Source organism: Columba livia, chromosome 5, assembly GCF_036013475.1.
Source record: "Columba livia isolate bColLiv1 breed racing homer chromosome 5, bColLiv1.pat.W.v2, whole genome shotgun sequence".
Lineage (NCBI taxonomy): Eukaryota > Metazoa > Chordata > Aves > Columbiformes > Columbidae > Columba > Columba livia.
In genome coordinates, this window is record NC_088606.1 from 7723397 (window position 1) to 7744598 (window position 21202).

General features: G+C 39.1%; 1 protein-coding gene across 6 annotated transcripts in view; it reads right to left on the reverse strand.

The window, feature by feature from the left end:
- PPP2R5E (protein phosphatase 2 regulatory subunit B'epsilon) overlaps positions 1 to 21202 on the reverse strand; it is a 79217-nt gene that overhangs the window by 22301 nt on the left and 35714 nt on the right. For all 6 annotated transcript variants that reach the window (XM_065063255.1, XM_065063253.1, XM_065063254.1 and 3 more), the window contains one exon: positions 12094 to 12290. In XM_065063255.1, coding sequence (XP_064919327.1) covers positions 12094 to 12290 — 197 coding nt within the window. The remainder of the gene's footprint in view (positions 1 to 12093; positions 12291 to 21202) is intronic.

Here is a 21202-nt window from a genome sequence, read left to right on the forward strand (position 1 = left end):
GCAAACATGCTGTAGGGCCTTTTCTGCACTTTGAAGGCGATGCTGGGTCTTCTTTGCACTTTGCTACTGCGTTTGACCCATCTCTAAGCTGGTTAATCAAACAGCTGGGAAAAGCAGCATGTTATCTCCTAATCCCACCCGTACATGACCTCTTCATAATAGTTCAGACAAACTAAGCTGTTTTAAAAACAAAACTAGTATGTTCTTCAACATCCTTACTTTCAGCCTTTTACTCCTGTAAAGTTTTAAAGTTAGTCTATAAGGTGTATTTTCAACACGTTAGCAACTTAGTAAGAAAGGGCACTTAAAGCCGAAAGTTTAAAATTCTCATAAAACCAGACGGAAACCCAGGGAAGTTTTAGAATTTGCAAGATGAACAGTACAGTTTCAGGTACTGCACAAACAGAAAGATGAACCAACAGAAAGCTGTAGGAAAAGTGGTGCATGGTAGTGAGGAATATTCACTGAACACACAGGAAAGACAGAGAAGTAAGATACACCAGTGAGCATAAGAAAAGAAAGAGATCACATCACACGAGTTTCTGCTTGGACTTTTTCCTTCTTGCCACAAGAGGGTGTAATTCACTACAGTTCCAGTAAAACCACTGCTACACAAGCCTTCACTGTACATGTCAGTCTCAGGTTTTCAACCTTAACAGCTACAGCACCTATTACAGCCTGATAGATACACATGCAGACACACAGACAGACAGTGAACTCTGCCTGCCCCGGATGCATTCCTGCCAAGCGATCACCAGCATCCATTAGGAGATTTCTTTTCCTCCCTTTTCCATCCTCCCCCCCCGACTCATTCACCTCTCCCAAGAGCCCCCCCATGGAAAGACTTGTCTGGTTGCATGAGCAGAAGCCAAATAACTGTTCCAGGAACACACACATGTTGTAGTTTGCCTTTCCCCAAGGATTCCTGAGCTGCTCCTCCTACTAGCCCTGATATGGAAAAGCAGGGAGAGGAGGAAAGGGATCAGAATTAGCAGGACAGAGTAGTTTCTGTATTACAAAGCAGAGCAAAAAAGGGCAGACAGCCCAAAAGAATCCCAGGTAAAAGGGGGAAATGAACCCAGTGGTGCCTTGGATCCAAACATCTGGGATTCTCCAATACTTACTGAAGCATTTTTGGTAAATGCTTCACATTCAAAAATCCCAGCTTTCTCAGGATTTGGACCAAAACAGGGAACTACCAAAACCAAAAGCATTCCATGGCTATTTTCTTTTCTGCTTTAAACTTCATTTGAAACAAGAAAGGAATTTTTCTGCAAATCTAACCATACATAAAGAACTGAAACTTGCACCAACAGATCAGAAAAAACATAAATATTCATCAGCTGTTGTGTTTAGAAACTAGAACAAATATTGAATTATGGCACAAGCAAAACCTACAAGGAAAAGTACATGCTTTCAGAATGAAAAGTTAAACTAAGATAAATTCCTTCAAGATTTAAATTAAGCCAAGCCTCAAGCAGTTAGTGACAGAAATGTGAAGGGTTCAGCAACAATTAGTTAAGTGCCAGCACTGACACCCAAATCTTGAGCTTGTAACAAACCCAGGATGATTTCTGGAGAGTGCCTATTAAAAAAGACCAGTCTCACAGCAACTCAAAAGCAGGGTTTTTTTTGCACAAGATAATTAACATGCGTGAATAAATGCAATGCACGTTAGAATATCATTCTAGTATACAGTCTGCTCTCTTTAATTTTCTTTTTTTGCTTTAGGAATAAAGATACGCTATCTGGAGCCAAAATGCAGATATTCTCCTGAGAAGAAGAGACAGAGCAGGTTATCTTTAAGTGATTTCCCCAGGTTATCATAATTTTAAAAGATAATGTGTGCCATTACAGTTACATTAATCACCACAACGCAGCATGATAGCTCATTTACATGCAGCGTCAATTCATAGCGTGTTTATCTAAATCAGTAGCCCATGGGTGGCTAATGGTTATAAGCCTCCAAGGGAAAACCAAAGGCAACAAGATCTTCCATGCATAGACTGCCCAGCTGTACATTAGAGACTCTTGACAGCCACCACACAAAGATGGGAATAAGCCACATCAAATCTGGGAAGAATACTTTTCCTCAGATAGGCATAAGGTAGCTATTTAGTCTTTCCCCCGGGGCCGAGCAGCGTGCCAAAATTCCTTCAATTGGACAGCTGAATCATTTCTCTTCTGACCTCTGTTGGATCATCAAGCCAAAGGACATCCCTGCCAGCCTGCTGCTCCAGTCCCCGATGGTTCCGCTCCCACAGCCAACACAAATGACTATTGATCAATCCTGACTTCCCTCTTCCACTGACTCGGAACACCGCCAAGCCCAGATGATATTTTTGTAAAGCAAACCAGAACTCTAATATTCGAGAAAGTTATATCATGAGAGATCACCCCCATCACATCCTCAAAGACACCTGCACGCTGTCCCTTTCAGAACCACGCACCAAACCGCCACCCAAGTGCCTGAAACCGATTTAACCAATCAGTAAAATCTACCCATAGGCACCGGATCTAACATTTTCAAGATCAAGTTGGAAATGCCGAAATGATAGATTTTTAGATTGGAGATGCCCAGAAAGCTCTAAGCTCCATGTCAGTGTGTCCGTCAGGCACAAGTCTGACCAGAAGCAAGATAAAAACTCTTCCAGACAATTACAAGTCGATGCCGATTCATTTAAAACAAACAAGAAGACAGTGAAGGCTGCTCTGATACCCCCCCAAAGAACGAGCTGCAAGTTCTGAACAGCTCTGCTGACTGGTGCCTGGCAATGCAGAACTAGGAAACTATGAAAACACAGTTAAAAGTAACAAGCTTCAAGAAAGCTTTATCACCACATCTATATTTGAAATAACTTTTAGAAAACCAAGTGCTAAGAGGATTAATTCTGAAGTCAGGACTAGTGTTTTGGGAAGACCTCTCTTTGTGCCTCACTGGAGCGCTGTGACGATGCTGAAACAGAAACATTGCACAAATTCCATTTCAGTTCAGCGCTCCTACTCTGTGCTGTCCGAAACAAAGATTTTTATTAGTAATAGCTTTCCTGAACACAGCCTGAAATGAAAACAAACATACATGCAGGGAAGCTTAATATATTAGCTATATAAAAACAGGAGAAGTGAATAACCAATTAACTCACAGGGAACACTTGTTCTATTACCAATATGTGGAAGCATCCAAACAAATATCATGTATATATGAAACTGAAACTGAGTATCTCTGCACAAAGTTTAAACTACTGTGCATATTATTAATTGAAACAACATATAGCAACTATAAAATGTAATCAAGCCATAACATAAAGCCATGCTAACTGGGAGACAACAATGGTCCCTGGAACAGGTACTCATCTTGTCCTTCTAAAACACATCTGCATATCTGCTTTTTTAAATACTGTTAAGGGATTTCCATATTTTAGAGCCTCAAGTGACTTGGTGAAGTCACTCATCTATAAATTCTCTATATAACCCACTGAATTGCTCCCAGAAGTTTGACTAAAGTACAAAAAGTAATCTCCAATTTTCTCTTAAAAGATTACAAATGACTCCACCAGCTCTCTTCTCCTAAAGTTTTACTACTAATATAACTGCAGCACTGCTTCTGATTTCAAGGTTGAATCTGCCTGATTCCCTGTTGGTTCTTGTTAAACCAGCAGACCTCTTGTAGATCTGTGTATATATATTTGCATAAGCAGTACGTATCTATTTATATATAGTGTTTATATAGATGTGACACTTTTCAACCTCTGTGCTGCTAAATTGAGAGAGCTGCTGAACTCAGACAGTTGTTGGTTTCTTTGGTTTTAATCCTGTGATTATTTTTGCTTCCTTCCTCTGAGCTCCCACCTGTGCATGCCAAGTGAACTGGGGTACACATTAAAAGCCAGACCATCTCCCTCTTTTTTTCTGCACGTTGCTATTTTAATTTAGGAACATTCACTTATTTGAACAGTGCGCTGTACCAGAAACTCATATTAAGATATTTATGAAGGTAATCCACAATGCTCAGATCCTTTTCTGCACCACTGCTTGCCTGAATACAGTCCTTCAGGGCTTAATATTATACACCTTCTTTTGGCTCAGTTGCTTTACTTTTAACTTGGCTGCATTAAAATGAACTACCTTGGACTGTGAACACAGTCAACATAACCTAGATCGCAGGGTGGGGGGAAAACTGTGCTTCTCATCTTTTCTTGACCTTTAAGTCTTCTAAAAATTTCAATCAATAACCTGCAAGAATTTAGCTTTAGATCAGGGCTCCTAAATTTGTTAACTTACTTCACCCACTTCAGTGCTGTTAGTAGCTTCCATCCATAGGGATAAGCAATAATAAGAACTGAGATGCATAGACTGTGCTGCTGTTGGCAGAGAAATGCAACAGGGGAAAGTTTGTAGAATTAAAGAGTTGGTGTTCAAGTGAGGGAGGTGATTCTGTCCATCTGCTCTGCTCTGGTGAGACCCCACCTGGAGTTCTGCATCCAGCTCTGGAGCCCTCAGCACAGGACAGACGTGGACCTGTTGGAGAGGGGCCAGAGGAGCCACAGAAATGATCAGAGGCTGGAACAGCTCTGCTGGGAGGACAGGCTGAGAGAGTTGGGGTTGTTCAGCCTGGAGAAGAGAAGGCTTCGAGAAGACCTTATTGTGGCCCTTCAGTGCTTAACAGGGGCCCGTAAGAAAGATGGGGCCTGTTGCGATAGGATGAGGGGTGCTGATTTTAAAGCAAAGGAGGGGAGATTCAGGCTGGACATGAGGAAGAAGTTTTTTACACTGAGGGTGGTGAGAGCCTGGCCCAGGTTGCCCAGAGAGGTGGTGGATGCCCCATCCCTGGAGACATCCCAGGCCAGGCTGGACGGGGCTCTGAGCAACACAGTCGGGTGAAGATGTCCCTGTCCCATGGCAGGGGTTGGACTGGATGAGCTTTGAAGGTCCCTTTCAACCCAAACTATTCTGTGAGTCTATGATTCCAAGTGCAATGTCTACCCTACATATGTTTGCAGGGAGAAGGTTCTTTTTAGTGATTTCTCGGATTGAAGCCCATTAGCAAGCTGGAAAGCGCAAGGTATCCTCCTGAAGTAGACAATTTGTCCAAAAGGAACTGAATTTACATACCCTAAGACTTCTCAGTCACAAGCATCAAAGTGGAGTGAGACAAACGGGAGAAACACTTCAAGAGGACACTCACACCTGAGTCAGAAGGACCAGCACAAACACCAAGCAGCACCCCTGGGTGCACGTTCTGATGCTGGAACCTGGAGCTCTGAAATCCCACTTGAGGTCACCTAGACCCGGACCACACAGGGTATCCTACTAGAACAACCCTGTTCATCGGCATATCCACATAACTATGTTTTGAGATGACCCAGCAGAACAGTTGTTTGTTACATGTGTGTCCAGCTAAATCTATACAATACAATCTAAAAAAACTCATAGTGGTAACTCAGGTATCTTGGACACACTGAAGCACAGTGCCAGCAGAAAGAGCTCCTCATCTCTACAGCAGGCACTAGATGATGGGAAAGCCTGCCAGTCCATAAACAGGAACTCCAGACAGCAGTCCAAAACTCAAACTGTTTCAGGCTCCGAACTGAGGAGCAACACAAAAAATTCAAGACCCAAGAAAACAATCACCCAGAAGAGTCACATTGTGCTCATCTACAGATACAACCCTCAAAAGGCAGTTAAGAAGATGACACAGCCAAAATAGGGGGTGGGGTGGACACTTAAAAAAAATAGCTACAGTTGACACAAGTAATTCTTGGAATAAAAATGTTTTACCAGTTTATTTTTTTGCTTTAGACCTAGTCACTGTACTATTATGCAGATGAAGTCTGTCGAATGAAAGGCCTATGTAACCAACAGGAGGAATAATGGATATGGGTAAATGTAATTACATACTGTCGGGCAAAATTATTAGGGACAACTACTGCAAGAGGAGCTGCCTCCAACTGATTTTTTGAGAGGAGTACTGAACAACAGAGCCTCTTCTTTTAATAGGCATTGTGTTTTTTGTATAAACTAGGTGTATAAAAAATGTGAATAAGAAAAAGCATCTAAGAGAGGAATTTTGGAAATCATGCATAAAAGAAACCAAAGTTACATTCTTTTCTTCTACAGAGTTGATAACCTTCACATTAAAGAAACAAGAACAGAATGTAAAATACAATGTGATTTTAATCTATTTTTTTTTAAGTTTGATAGCATGCTTGCTCCATCACTGCTGCACCTACATGATAATTTCTAATCCAAGTCCATTTCACAGAATCACAGAATGTCAGGGATTGGAAGGGACCTCAAAGGATCATCCAGTCCAATCCCCCCACCGGAGCAGGAACACCCAGATGAGGTTACACAGGAAGGTGTCCAGGCAGGTTTTCAATGTCTCCAGCGTAAGAGACTCCACAACCCCCCCGGGCAGCCTGTTCCAGTGTCTGTTACCCTCACTGTGAAGAAGTTTCTTCTCAAATTTAAGTGGAACCTCTTGTGTTCCAGTTTGTACCCATTACCCCTTGTCCTATCATTGGTTGTCACTGAGAAGAGCCTGGCTCCATCCTCCTGACACTCACCCTTTATATATCTGTAAACATTAATGAGGTCACCCCTCAGTCTCCTCTTCTCCAAGCTAAAGAGCCCCAGCTCCCTCAGCCTTTCCTCATAAGGGAGATGCTCCACTCCCTTAATCATCTTTGTTGCCTTTTGTTGGGGGGGCAAAGGGCACCGCATCTTCCTTTCAGCATTTCAGATGGTTTCAAAACAGACTGTTCAACTTCTACTGATTCAAGCTAAGTGTTAAGGACCATTAATTCCTAATATTTTACAGAATTCCTGACATTATATAAAATTTATATTAGAAAAGAGACATTATCTGTCAATTCTTGTAAGAGTATATGACTTGTTTCTTTCTCTTAAACTCAAAATGACATTCAGTATTATATTTTTAAATCTAATACAAGAATCAACAGGAACATATGCACCGGGTTTTTGCTAAATCAAAAAAGTAAGACTGAATATAGGTACATTTGCATTAAAATCTCTATCCAAGAACATTTTAACATGGAAAACTCTCAACAGGATGAACACTTAGCAAGCAGGGTGGCATACTTAGTCATAAGCTATAGCTAAAGCTATACAAAATAAATTCATAATATCTATAAAGTCTAACAGCTAGCAAACGTCCTAAAAATAGATTCCTTAACAGGCTAAAAAACTCATCGCTTAACAAGATATTCTTTATATTTAAAAGGTCTGTCATAAACAAACTCCTGATCAGACTCTGTTCTCACATCTGTTGAGACAAACCTACAGTAAAAGGAATGAAATCCCTCTAGGTTTATGTCAGAAAAAAAAAATCAAAATCAGAACCTGACCTTTCAAATGCAATTTTTTGTATTTATTCGGGTATTCATTTAACCAAGCTTCTTTCACTGTGTTGCTCAACACAGCTTCTGAGCCACAAGACATTTAATATGACGTTTCATTTTGGCTACAGAGATCAGAGTTTTATTTTACTTGATTTGTCTTTACAGAAAAGATATAGACAACAACAAGAGGCCAAAGGCATTTCTGCACTTAGAAGAGAGACAACCAAAGTAATGTTATTCCGTTCAAAGAAGGTGTAATCTCAAAAGGTTTCATTAGCCATTTCTTATGGGCTGACAACCATCCACAGATGTTGCCTAAACATCATGGTAAATGTCAGGGGTTGGGTTTGCAATTTTAGAAGCAGCAGGTAGAAGAGCTGAAATGTTGCTCACCAAAGAGATTCATCCAGATTTCTCAGTTTAACAGCTTGTCAATTTTTCCCATCCAATTTTTTAAATGAAAGAAATTAGCTTCCTCAATCTATGTCTTAATACCCAGGAAACACAAAAAGCTCGACTACATACACCCTTTAGGATACCACAGATAATAACAAACATTTATTTCACTCAACTACCATTGCTTAATCTACCAGCAAAATCAGCATCATTAGTTTAAGCCTCCACATTTTGCTCAGACAGGAACAAATTCCAGATTAAGTGTCCAATTATTGGCTCATAAAGTCACATTACTGGCATTTCCTTCTTAGCAGAGTGTGGTTTAATTGGCAAGGGCCTTTTTTTCCTAAGACCAACCTCATTCAAAAGAACGTCAGATGCCCTTCTGAACAACACATCAAACTGCGGGGGAAGCGCACTGAGCAAAACCCTCCTGAATAAATCTGTCCAGCTTACGGCCATTAACACAAATCCCAGCTGCTCTTCCCATCCGCTGACATTGATGACAGTGACGAGGTCACCGCAAGCTTGTTTGGGTGGCCATCAGTAAGTTCTATTTTCTTTTATGTTTTAAAATAACCAATGATCAAACTAAAGAGAGTGGTTCAAAGAAGCAGACATGCATGCAGGTTGACAAATAGCCAACTGATTTCAAATTTAGCTACATACAGCATCATACACTCAAGAGAACAAGATGAAAATGTGATATTATGGTTTGGGATTCAGAATTTAATGGCATGAATTTAAGATGACTGGCAGTAAATATATCCAGGAGCTATTATGTTTGCTACCACAAATGACTGTTTTTCAAACCCTTACATCATTACACCACCACATTTTAGAAGTAATTAAAAATCTCAGAGTTTCTGAAGAATTTTACAGGCAACCTCTATCTATCTATCTATCTATCGGTAAAAGGAAACTCCTTTTGGGTCCTGAACAGAGAACACTAATATAAATGTTATAAAACTTTAAAACAAAAAAAGGTGCTTCCACAGATAGTACTTTCCTTGACACTTTAGATAATTAGGAAAGCACTTTAGCTATTATTCCCTCTTTATAAATATTAGTAACTTTTTAAATATCAGCTTCAGACTGCTATGCCTTTTTTTCTGCTCTTAAGTGATGCCAAAACTCACAAACAGCTTCTTTCTTTTTACCCTGTTTACAATACCTCCCTTTACCTCCAAATTACAGTAGCCCCAAAAGGCCAAGCAGGAAATATTAATTCCTGGATTCAAAAACAGCAAACATGTCAGGGAGGACACTTTTCAAAGGGACAAAGAACACTTGTGCTCCGCTGTGACCAGTTTTAAGCTACTGGTTATTTCAATCAAAACACTCCCCTGACATTTGTGACAAGCAGTCAATGGGGACATTAATTCAGTCAGGACATAGATGCTGTTGTTTTCTTCGCTATCATGACAGGTCGGAGATTGTCAACGTGACAACTCCTTTGTGAGCGCAGTTGGAGATCTAGATGAAAATTCTCAAAAGCAGCTGAGTTGCATCAAGCCAACTGTGTTTAGTTAAGTCTGTCTCAGTATACAACAATGAACACAATTTCACTTGAAACAAGAACATGCACTTATTGCAAAGAACAAGTTACACCAACCAACATGCTTAAGGACAAAGTGACTAATGATGTCTCTTCACCAGGCAATGTGTGCTGAAAACTTATATAATATTGGAAGTCTATATAAGAAGACTACATAACTGTCATCAAAAGTGATGGTGAAGTCTTGCTTTTATAGGCAAAGACCAGAAAGGAAAATAGCATTTTACCAGATACCCTACCTGTAAAATACAAAACAACTGCAATGCACAAAAGCCCTGATGATGTGGTTTAGTAGAAACACTGCATTAGCATTTGTCTGTTTAACCTGGAGAAGAGAAGCTGAGAGGGGATCTCATCAATGTTTATAAAGATGTCCAGGGTGGGTGTCAAGAGGATGGACCAGACTCCTTTCAGTGGTGCCCAACAATAGGATGAGGGACAACGGGCACAGACTGAAACACAGGAGGTTCCATCTGAATATCAGGAGAAACTTCTTTACTTGAAGGGTGGTAGAGCCCTAGGACAGGCTGCCCAGAGAGGTTGTGGAGTCTCCTTCTCTGGAGACATTCAAACCCGCATGGACACATTCCTGTGTGATCTGCTCTGGAGAACCTGCTTTAGCAGGCGGGTTGGACTCGATGATCTCCAGAGGTCCCTTCCAACCCCAAGCACTCCGTGATTCTGTTGGGATGATCAAGAGAAATCAGTCGTGCATGTGCCATGGATCCACTCACACAAATTCAATACCAAAGCACGGCATCCCGCTCACATGGAATACAACCACCACAGTGGTTTTCTGAGAGCACACGTACCACAAACACTGCTGGCTGCAACAGGCACAAATAGGGAACTCCAGCTTTCCAACACTTTACACCTTCCTCAAATCACATGTGTCTTTTGCAGCCTAAGAGTTTCTTGTAAAATTTAAATATTACAACTTCCTCACAAAATTCTTTAGGAGGAGGAAAAAACAAAATCAAACCATGTCCACTTCCCTAATTATTTAGGCAAGATGAAGAAGATGAAGATGGGTATGATTGCAATAAAAGGATCAGGAGAATACTGGAGAGAAGAAGATAGAACGGTTTTCCATCAAAAATATCTGTGAAATCTACTGGAAAAATGCACACTGAATCTTTACTTCCAATGACTCCTCCATAACGTAGTTATATTTAAGAAAATCATTTTAAAACATGCTTTTCAAACTATTTAGGCAAGGTCTTATTTCCTTAGGATAAAAACAGTTATGTGAATCAACATTGGTGACTGCAGGGACAGTAGGACATGCTGGCAAAGGGGATTTGCTTCATAGGTTACGATTTATGATTCAAATTGAACTTTATGAGCAGTTGCAGATCAAATTATTGCTTCTTGGGGCCCAACCTAACTTGCAGAGGCTTTATTCTACAAATGTTGGAGGCATCTTCTGCACACAGAAAAAGTACCCAATTTTATTGAAGTTATCTCTGCATCGACATCCTGTCTATACAAAGGGTATGACATAATTTGCTTATCACAAGGGATACAAGTAAGATTAAACTAACATTTGCAAACCATTTAGATGCTACAGTGCAGCGCCAGCAGAAAAATTCAGCAAAGAACTAGTAATTCTGTATTCAGAGCGGAATTTGAATGGTGGGTTAGACCACATGCTGAACAAATCACACAACAGACTGGAAAGCAGCTCATTCACAAGATTGGTCCTGTACAGAAAGGAGAAAGGGAGGGCAGGGGAGAAGGGGACAAACCCGATCACATCATTATAGGCTTTGTGACAATGCTTACACACAAAGAAGCCATATTAAGATTCTTCCATGTACCCTTAACTCTGCTTTTTTCTTTCACTATTAACTGCTTGATGATTCTGTGACAATCTGCAGTTATTTTTAAATATTACAGACAAGAAACACAAGATATATGTGTGTCAGAAAAGAAATAAGGAGCATATATAATGCAATGTAAAATCTATTCATGTTTCTGTTCTTCCAGCAAAGAGCCAGTGGATTCCATGATCACACAGAACCATTAAGGAAACCAACGTCACCAAATCAATATTTAACTAATTACCTTCTCACTTAGGTAACACGTTACAAGTGTTCCGTATGGTAGCATAAAACAAACATTTTAAACCAGTGATTGATTTTGCCAATTGCAATGAACGTTCTTCACCATATAGCCAGCATCTGGTACTGTTTCCATTTTTACATTGAAAACACTATTATTTGACAATTTATATATACAAAGTATGGCTTTATTGTTGAGTAATCTTGCTCATTCTAATGGCAGCTGCTATGAATCCATATAATACAACCAGAAAATTTTCACACTGGTCCTATACAACATTTTTAGCATTTATTATTTCAAAATCATTATCCATGCATACTTTAAGCTATCTCCACCTAAAGTACACATTCAAGAGGTTGGATAAAGTTTCAAAAACTATAAGAAGCTTGCAAAAATTATTCCATTATTTATACTGGGGGGGGTGAGGGAGAGTAGGTGGGGGGGAATGTGAGTGACTGATTTGATCAGGAAAGAAACCAGGTTTCCTTTCATACATTTGTGACACTATAATAATCATCATCTACTTGACTTTAATTAAGCATATATAAAAATTAATATTTTTGTCTTTGGAGAATTATCCCCAAGTGATGTCTAGTAGAAAATACAAACCAAAGGCCTCATTTAATCCACCTACTCCAGGGTTCAATTTCGCCCACGATGTGTAACTGGAATTGCAAGTGGATTTAAAGAGACCATGAGAAAGAAGGAACTCACCATCCTAACTACTTCAGGGTAAGTCTGCTCTGTCAAACAGCCTCTGCTTATTGTAATGTAGTCCACCAGTTCATTAAGAGTGGAGCGCTTGTATTCTTTCATTTTAAGGTCTGAAAGCGTGTCCATGAAGTCAAAAATGACACAGCACTGTTGAAGTTTCTTTAGGAACAGTTCAGGCTGCTCTGAAGATGAAACGTCTGTGGAACAAGAAAGGAAATCTTTGTGAGTCTGGCATCTTATTATACAAAACAGGATTTCTTTTTGAAGATCAATTTCAAAGGAAAGCAGCATTCACATAATTTTTGTAAAAAAAAGAGCTGAGATTAACAAACAAACCCCTTATAGGAATCGTATTACTCTTGTGTGTTTGAGATCTTCAACAACATCTTGTAGAAGTAATTTAATCATCACCTGCCATTAAGAAAATACAGTTCACCAAGAAAGTCCAGGCTGAAGTGGTGGCTAAAAGCACAACAGTATTCAATACTTAATTCTACAATATAGCGCTCCTTTGATGGGAGACTGACATTCACCATCGTTAACTTACACTCCAAAGAAAAATGGAAGAACTGTCAAACACATCAAGCTTGATTAATTTATATTTCTAAAAACACTGCATCATTTACAACTCTATATGAATACACATGAATATGTATAAAAATACACAGCAAGACTATAATTCTGCAAACAAGTTTTCAGATTCAATCATTACCTCCATGTTGACGCTTTTCATAGCAAAATGGATTTTACTGAAACAGTGAGGATTTTTTGCTGTGCTATGAACACATAACATGCATTTATAGGAACATTTTCCCACAAAATAACGGTATGTGCTTGACCACTACAATAAGCAGAATGTACAACTTACTTAAATCTCAGCAGATAAAAGACTTAAGAATAAAAGGAATGTCAACTTCTTAGTGGTTTGTTAGTTTACTAAGTGCATCAAAAGAGTACACAGCAAGCTTAGTTTCTCGGATGGTCATGTACACAAGAGGCTAATAACAGCAGAAAGTTGCAGAAATAAAATATGCATTTTTACTCTGAAAGTATCCCCTCAGACTAGAGGGCACTTTGCTTATTTTGATCCGTCTTTGTTTTAAAAAGGCACAAATGTCTGTCAGCACCAGAATCCAGCCAATGACCTTCCAAAGCTACAATGCAACATGTAAATGAAATAAATTTGCTGATTTCAAGCAGAAAATTTTGAATAGCACAGACCTGGTGTTTATTTCTTAAAACTTGGACATACTAGTAAAAAGGCAGCCTAAGATGGAACTTCTTATTGCTGACACTAGAATTAGGTCAAGTTAGGGAATACCTGGTAAACACTGGAAGCTGTTAGTAGTTGTATACTAGTTTTAAGGACGAAGTACCATTAATCTGTTTTAATTAAAACCATGTACACAACAGTTATTGGTTTCAAGCTCAAAAGGCCTATGAAATATTCCAAGGTCAAGATGTAGAGCTGCATAGTTTTAAAAAGTACTGATAGAGATGCAAGGACCCCAAGGCACTTCACTTCAACTCTCTGCATTGCTTAAACACTGCAAAGAAAAAATATGGATTGCAGTACCAATAAAGGCGTTAGGCACTTTCTGACCTGACATGATGAAGTAGAACAGTCTATTCAACGTTTTCAATAGGTTTGCAAACCTTGTCCCACCAGGAACAACCAAGATGTTGGTAACGTTTAATTGGTGATACAGAGCAGCACACACTGATCTCATACTCATTAGGCTTGGTAAGCTCTACAATAGCGGTGTCCGAAGCAAATTAAGGGGGAAAAGAAGTGGTGTGGTTATGACAGCATATGACACCATCATTATTCACGCTGTGTTCCCACAGGCTCTATTCATCTGAGGCACAGAAGATGCAAGAAACATGGTCCTGCAGAACCCCAACAAGAAGAGCTAAGCAGGACAGTCCCACAAAACACCTGAAGGTCCCAAAATCAGGTCACCAGGTGTCTCACATGAGTTCAAGTGCCTCACAGCAGGAATGCTGAAACCTCAAATAAGCCAAGGGTTGAGAGAAAGTCATTAGCCCGTTACAAAAATGACCACTAATATTAGCAACTTTTCTAAGGTTACAGCCTTGCAGGAGATAAAGGGCCTGGAGAAGCAACGTACTTGTTGCTGCTTTTCAAATTACCTGCCTTCAAATAATAATAAAAATAAAAAGTAAAAAAATAAAAGGGAGATTGTACTTCAGAATTCACTGTTACAAACAAGCACGCAACAATTAATTGATTAACAATTGCTTCCAAAAGACAGACTGTAAATACAGGCTGAAAACAAACAAATACAAAAAGATATAAAAGTGCAACTGTTTACTTTTGAAGAATATTATAATTCTCACTTCCACTCTTTCTTTTGCTGTCTATAATTCCCCATACAACTTGAAGACATGTAAGTGGTATCAATAAAGTCTATGATGTTGCATAAACATAAGAGGTTTTGGTTGCATTGTTCTACTTGGCCTGCAGGCTTGGCCGACAAGGACATCCCAGTCCAAGAGAAACACAGGCTGAAATCAAATGGGAATCCATTAAGATACAATTCAGTGCAAGTTATAACCGGGATCAAATTACTACTAATAACACTCATTTTAAGGCAGGAAAAGTATGAAATAAAAAAAAAAATTAAAATGACTAAGCATTAAAATAACTAATAAAAGTTTCTTTTCTCCTCCAGTTAAGTACCTGGAGGTGTGGGAACAAAATGAAAAAGATAATTAAGTTCTTCTCAGGAAAAACCACTCTAGAACACTACATGAACTTCATGCCAGCATTACTATGCCAATGAGCCACGCAAGCTATAGGGGCAAACAACAAAACCAAACAAAACCCAAGACAAAAACAAAACAAAAACCCCCAACAAACCTGCATCAAAACAAACAAAACCACCAAAGCCTCATTAAATAAAACGCCGACCCCAATTGTTGTGGTCATATCTGCGTTTCTTTATTAAGCAAGTTGCCGTTCACGCTACAAAAGAAAATTGCAAGAAGTTTCATGCAATAATATCTTTCATTGTTCTTGGGAATTCAAGGTGCATTAGGAACAGGGTAACATCGCATGCTTAGGGTTTTTCTACTTGGAAAGCAGAAAAACACACAAGTTTAAATTTTAGGTGATCTTCACATGTACAGCACAAGAAAAGGGCAGCAGAAAACAATAAAATTGGGGTTCTTTTGGTTTGTTTTTTTGAGGTGTTTTCCCCGGCCACCCGCATGCCGATATTGGGGCAGGGAGTGCTCTGGTACCTGGGGTACAGAGCTACCGAGCTCCTTAATGCAGCGACTTGAAGTAAAACACACAGTTCCTTCCAGACCTTCAGAGTTGGTTGATGAAAAACAACAAATCATTTTCTTCTCAGCAGACACTCAGATCTTTCAGTGAATTTTGCAACATTTTACTCCCATGCTAACACGCAGCCAAACGTTTAGGTCCCAAACCTTAATAACCTGCAATATTACAGTTGTATCTACGTTCGGTTGAAACAACTGAAAATTGAGCAACTGCTCTAATGAATCTGTGTAAATACTCACAGCACTTTAATCGTCTAGAAGATAAAATCAAAATGACACTACTAAGTGGCACGTGTGATTTATGTCCAATGCCCAGGAGAGTATACATCAAAAAGATAAAGAAGATAAACTTCCATCTGGATGATGGTGAGAACTTTCTTCATTTTCTGAAGGTCTTTGCTATAAGTTGATTTTCAGACTTGTAAATTTTCTGTTTAGCCATTTAAAACTGTACAAAGCTTTTGAAACACGCTGAGTATTCACAGATTGAAAGGAGACTGGCTTAGTGAAAGCAAGTACTAATACATCTCAACAACGATATCAGAGAGCGAATCGGAGCCTGTAACAAAATCAAGTGTTTTATAAAGTTACCAGAAAAAAATGACAATAAGTACTGTAATTTTTTTTTTCAAACATGGACCAACAATTGTTACTAGAAGGGCTGAAATCCTAATCCTAAAATGGCCAAAGCTTTTTCTCTTTTAATATTCTTTTTCTAAAATAATACTAGCTGAACCAGCCCATCCCTGCTCATCAGTCATCGCTGCAGTCTCATCCTTTTATCAAATAAAGACATAAACAGCTGATAACACCACAAGTCTCTAACATATAAAAACTATTCATGTTTATATTACATACATATTTTAATTACAGCAATTTAAAACCCATTTTGAATCATAGCAAACTAAAACTACGCATCAGACCAGAAAAACTGCACCCAGGGAACTGAGCTATGGTTGTCCCCTTAGTGGTAGTGAAAAGCCAAAAAATGGGGAGATACTGAACCCCCGGATCAGCTCCCCGATTCCCTTCAGCCTGCAGTTCTGCAATGAGGGGGGTAATGCCAGGAGTGAAGAAGACAGGGAGGGATTGAGCTGCTCAAACCAGCACAGCAACTGTGAGGAAAAAGTCACTGGATTGCAGACACAAGACAGTATAGGGCCTAGAATCAGAATAAAAGGAGACAATTAATGTATATTACATCTAAAATACTAAGCAAAACTAGGATAGGCTCACCCATGCTACTCTGCACTCACATATGTACTATCAGAACATTTATTAATAATTAAAATCAAAATGCCTTCAGAACAACTATTGCTCCCAGTATATCCATTACTGTTCTTAATGAGCTTGAAGATGACGCTTGCATGAAGATTCTGTTTTGTAAGAAGCTAACTTTCTAGTTTTTATTCAAATAAGAATAGACTTTTGTTCTTTGAGAAGTTCACTTCAAGAGCAGGTCTAGCGACACCCAGCTCAAGGCTTTCGCTAACTCAAGGGCCTGTCGCACCCTGTTTCCCTGAAAATAAGACAGGGTCTTATATCAATTTTTGCTCCAAAAGATGCCTTTCTTTACATATATAGCTGCCTGGACACTATTTAAATGGACTTTTTAAAAATGAACTGTAACTAGGGCTTATTTTGCAAGGAGGGCTTATATTTCAAGCATCCTCAAAAATCCTGAAAAATCATGCTAGGGCTTATTTTCAGGGAAACAGGGTGCATATACCCCAGTATGTAATGCGCCACATTTCTATAAGCCACTTCTCACAGTAGGATATTGGTCTTAAGACGCCAAGAAGTACAAATGTTTGCCCTCTCTTTCTTATACACACTTCTTGAGAAAAGAAATCACTATCCTGATTGCATTCACTTAATTTTCCTGACTGGCTGTCAATATTATGAATGCTTTGTGAAGTCAGTAATCATTCATTTATTAATAGGTGCTTTTTTCAAAGCTGTCTTCCCAACCCATTCTCTACACTTACTAATTATACAGCAGGGCAGCAGTTAGGCATTGTGTTCCAAATACAAAAAGTCTAACCAGTCCCAACACTATTCACACAGCAATCAACACAGTGCGACAAACTCAAGCTTTCACCAGTGAACGCGCAGAAAAAGAAAAGCACAATATTTAACACAGTATTAAATGCGCGATTAGAAGTGTAACACAGGCCGTACTTCACCACTTTTCCTGATAATCGGTGTCTCTTCAGATAATCAATCACAAAATTGAGAATTATTTCTCTGACCACAAATGTCTCCCTGATCAAACTTTAAAAGTTCTCACTAAGTGGGAGTCTCCTGGGTAGTTTTTCAGGGATCTGGGATATTGCAAATCCCTCCACTGCTTCCTGATACTCCCCAATCATTTAATAGTTTTTCAATAAACATCATTTACTGGGATGAGTAGTCTGAAAGCAGCATAGATGTAGCACTTGAGTGCCTTGAGTGCATATGGAGTAGCATTATAAGCAACTGGGGATACTCCTTAATAGATGCACTCTTAGTCATATACAATGCCAAAATTTTATAGTGTAGGTATACTTTTAATACATTAATCAAAATTCTGCCTTTACTCACGTATGTAAAATCTTAGGAGCTCCAGCCCCTTCATAGAACAGATGGATAGAGGGCTGTCACCTTCTTCATTGCAAAACCAAGAATTAAAAACAAACTGACAATGAAAATAATTTCAATAAAGCATATTTTTAAAAACCATGCTTTTAATGTTTATTTTAAAATTACATTTTTTGCCTCCTTCCACAGCAAGCATGGTGCAGGCAACAGCTTGAGCCTCCTCACTTTCCCCCATTTGGCTCAATCCAGAGCCAGGGTAGCCAAGGTTTCCATGAAAAGATTCCTTGAAACTACACTTTGTTCATCTGGGACCAACACTTCACAGAATCACAGAATGTTAGGGATTGGAAGGGACCTCGAAATGTCATCTAGATTTGTCCATCCCACCACTGGCTACACCAATGGTGTCTGTGCTGGCAACATCTCTCAACTTAGAAGAAGGCAAAGATCACAAGTTCAGTCATCAAAGCTACTGATGAGCCATAGCAAAATACAATTACAGCCATACTTGTTGCAAAAGGACGGTACTAGTGCAAATTAGCACCGGTTGTGTGTCACCCTCAAGTGACCCTTCCAGGGTACCCTGAGTGTTACAAGGTTGGGTACTCCTACTCATCACTAACATGATGAGTCCGCTGTGAAACAGAGGCATATCAAACATCTCTGATAATAATAAGCAATCAAATAAATACATAATGGACAGGGAGAAATCATGAGCAACTAATGGAAGACAAGATTAAAAAGATATCTGGGTATATCAGTGGCTGTTTAAGGTCCCACAAAAATAGAGACTCACAAGATATTTGGTAGTACATAGTGTTTTAGTGCTAGAGTTGGGTTATGGTTGGACTCGGTGATCCTGAGGGTCTCTTCCAACCCAAATGACAACATTAAAAAGTACTAAAAGACTAAGAGAAAGTGAGTTAGAGCATGAGCAGAAGACTTGGAAAACACAGAGAGAAAAAACTGGTTGGGGAATAGGTAACACAATGAAAGCAGAATATTGTAAAAGGAAAAAAAAGGAGTTCAAAGCGTTTAAGCAAAACAAGAATGAACAAGTTAGTAGTTAGGGGCTGGATTTGATTAAGCAGCTACATATCTGGAAGTTTCTGACATTGTGACATCTTTAATATATCCCATTACATTATTTATGGTGAGTTTGCCTAGACATCAAACTACCACATTTTTTCGCCCCACGCTGATCACAGGTTTTGTAGGTTGCTTTCTCCCCCTCCCTCCCAAATTCTTACTAATATTTCAAAAACAATGATTAGCAATTTATTTCTTTAAGGGAAACAAAAAGGCTGGCAAAAATACACATACATGTTACTTCAATTTCCTAAATTGAATACGTGGCATAAAATCCCAAAATAAGACAAAAATACTTTGCTGAAACACTTAAGAGTTATTGTGGCCACTTTTCCTGGACTGACTCATGTTTCTTTTATATTGGCTCAGAAAAATTATGCGAGTTGTTTTAAGTAGGTTATGTCTGAACTGCGCTTTCAAAGGACCAGCCAACCTTCATTCCAAAGAGCTGGAGTACCTGGTTTGCTGAACGGTCACCACAGAGCTGCTGCCACCCAAGATCACTGACTGAGGTAGTGAAGAAATTATGAGGATATCTTGGCCACAAACCTTCAGCCAAACCGTCTACCAGCAGATATTTTTTTTTAAATGTTGCTTTCCAAAGTCTTCTTCAAGAGGAAGGGAAAAAATCAGATGGATTTTTAACCTTCTTAAACAAATATAAGATAAATAAATAAAAAAACATCAAACACATAAACTGTCCATCTGCTACTTTCTACATTTGTAAAAGTGTAAATCCAATTACAGGATTTGTGGTTGTTTGGGGGTTTTTTGTTGGTTGGTTGGTTGGTGTTTTGTTTCTAGGCACTGACCTGTTAATTTACTTAGGTGTATAAAAAAACAACCCAATGCTATGCTGGGAGACAACACTAAAACCCAGTACAGTCAGCTCATGCTTTGGAGCATCCAGAGCTGTGTTAGATCATCCTTAGTCTAAAAATCAAAATATCCATAAACAGAAAGATCTCTGAACTTTAACATCATACTCCATTATAAACACAAGACTCACTCTATATGAAAAAAATCTTTGCAGTTGGGTTTTTTTGAGCCTCCAGGAGTAGTAAGTGTGCGTTACTCCTTGCACCTTTGCTCAGTTCTAGCTGGTAATGCCTCCAGTGCTGAACCTTCCACTGGTTCCTTCCAGCTCTTACCAGAAGCTGCTGTACATCAGAATTAAAGTCAGGTTTTTCTGCAGATGTTTCAATAGTAAAAGTTACAAGTGGAGCACATGCAAATCCAAAATAAGCTGAACTTACCTACTTGCTCAGCTCCTTTACCCTAAAACACATCACAAAGACCAGAGACAGGAACATCGTGTAAACAGAGACATCAGTTTTCCAAGCGATTTCTCCAATTACAGATGCAGAGCAAAGCTAAACAAGAGCAACTTGGTGCTCCACTGGCTCACCCTACTGCCACCTTCCTTTCCCTTCAAATCACTAACAGTCCTTCAGGCTGCTTTTAAGTGTATTTTTAATTGCCTGGCTGGTCCTTAGGACCCCGCCATCCCCCATCCCTTCCTAAGTTCTCAGCAGAGTGCTGGAATTCCAGATGTCAGTAGAGACACAAGTCTCAGCTCATTATTTCAACTTTGACATGCTATGCTCCTATCACTTCTATCTTTGGTTAATTTTAGAGAGAATCTTGGTTTACAGTGCAGCTTCAACTTTATCTTGCTACATAGTCTGCAATTTATTTTTTTTGTGTTGTAAATTATTGGCAAATATCAGAAAGTGGCAAGACTAGCAATTCATAATGAACATTTCATGGTTTCCAGATTCCTTGGATGGCAAAAATCTAAAAACCAGAAAACTGTTTACAAGTTCCAGACTACTAAGAAACGCCTTTGCAGAAAATAAAACCAAACAAGACTATGGCCTGCTGACCTAAGACAGAAGAATCCTTAAGAGGATTACTGTCTTCCTTTTGATAAGATTCTTATCAGATTACAATTTTTTTCTACATGACATTAGAAGCTTTTGCTCTGTAATGATCATTAAATATAAAACACAAACACATCACAGCAATCTTGCAGTTACCTTTCACTCTAACTGCGGTCACAAGGCAGTTCAGGATTCGCACTGGAATTTGTTTGATGCATTAAGTACCTAATGAAATCATGATAAAA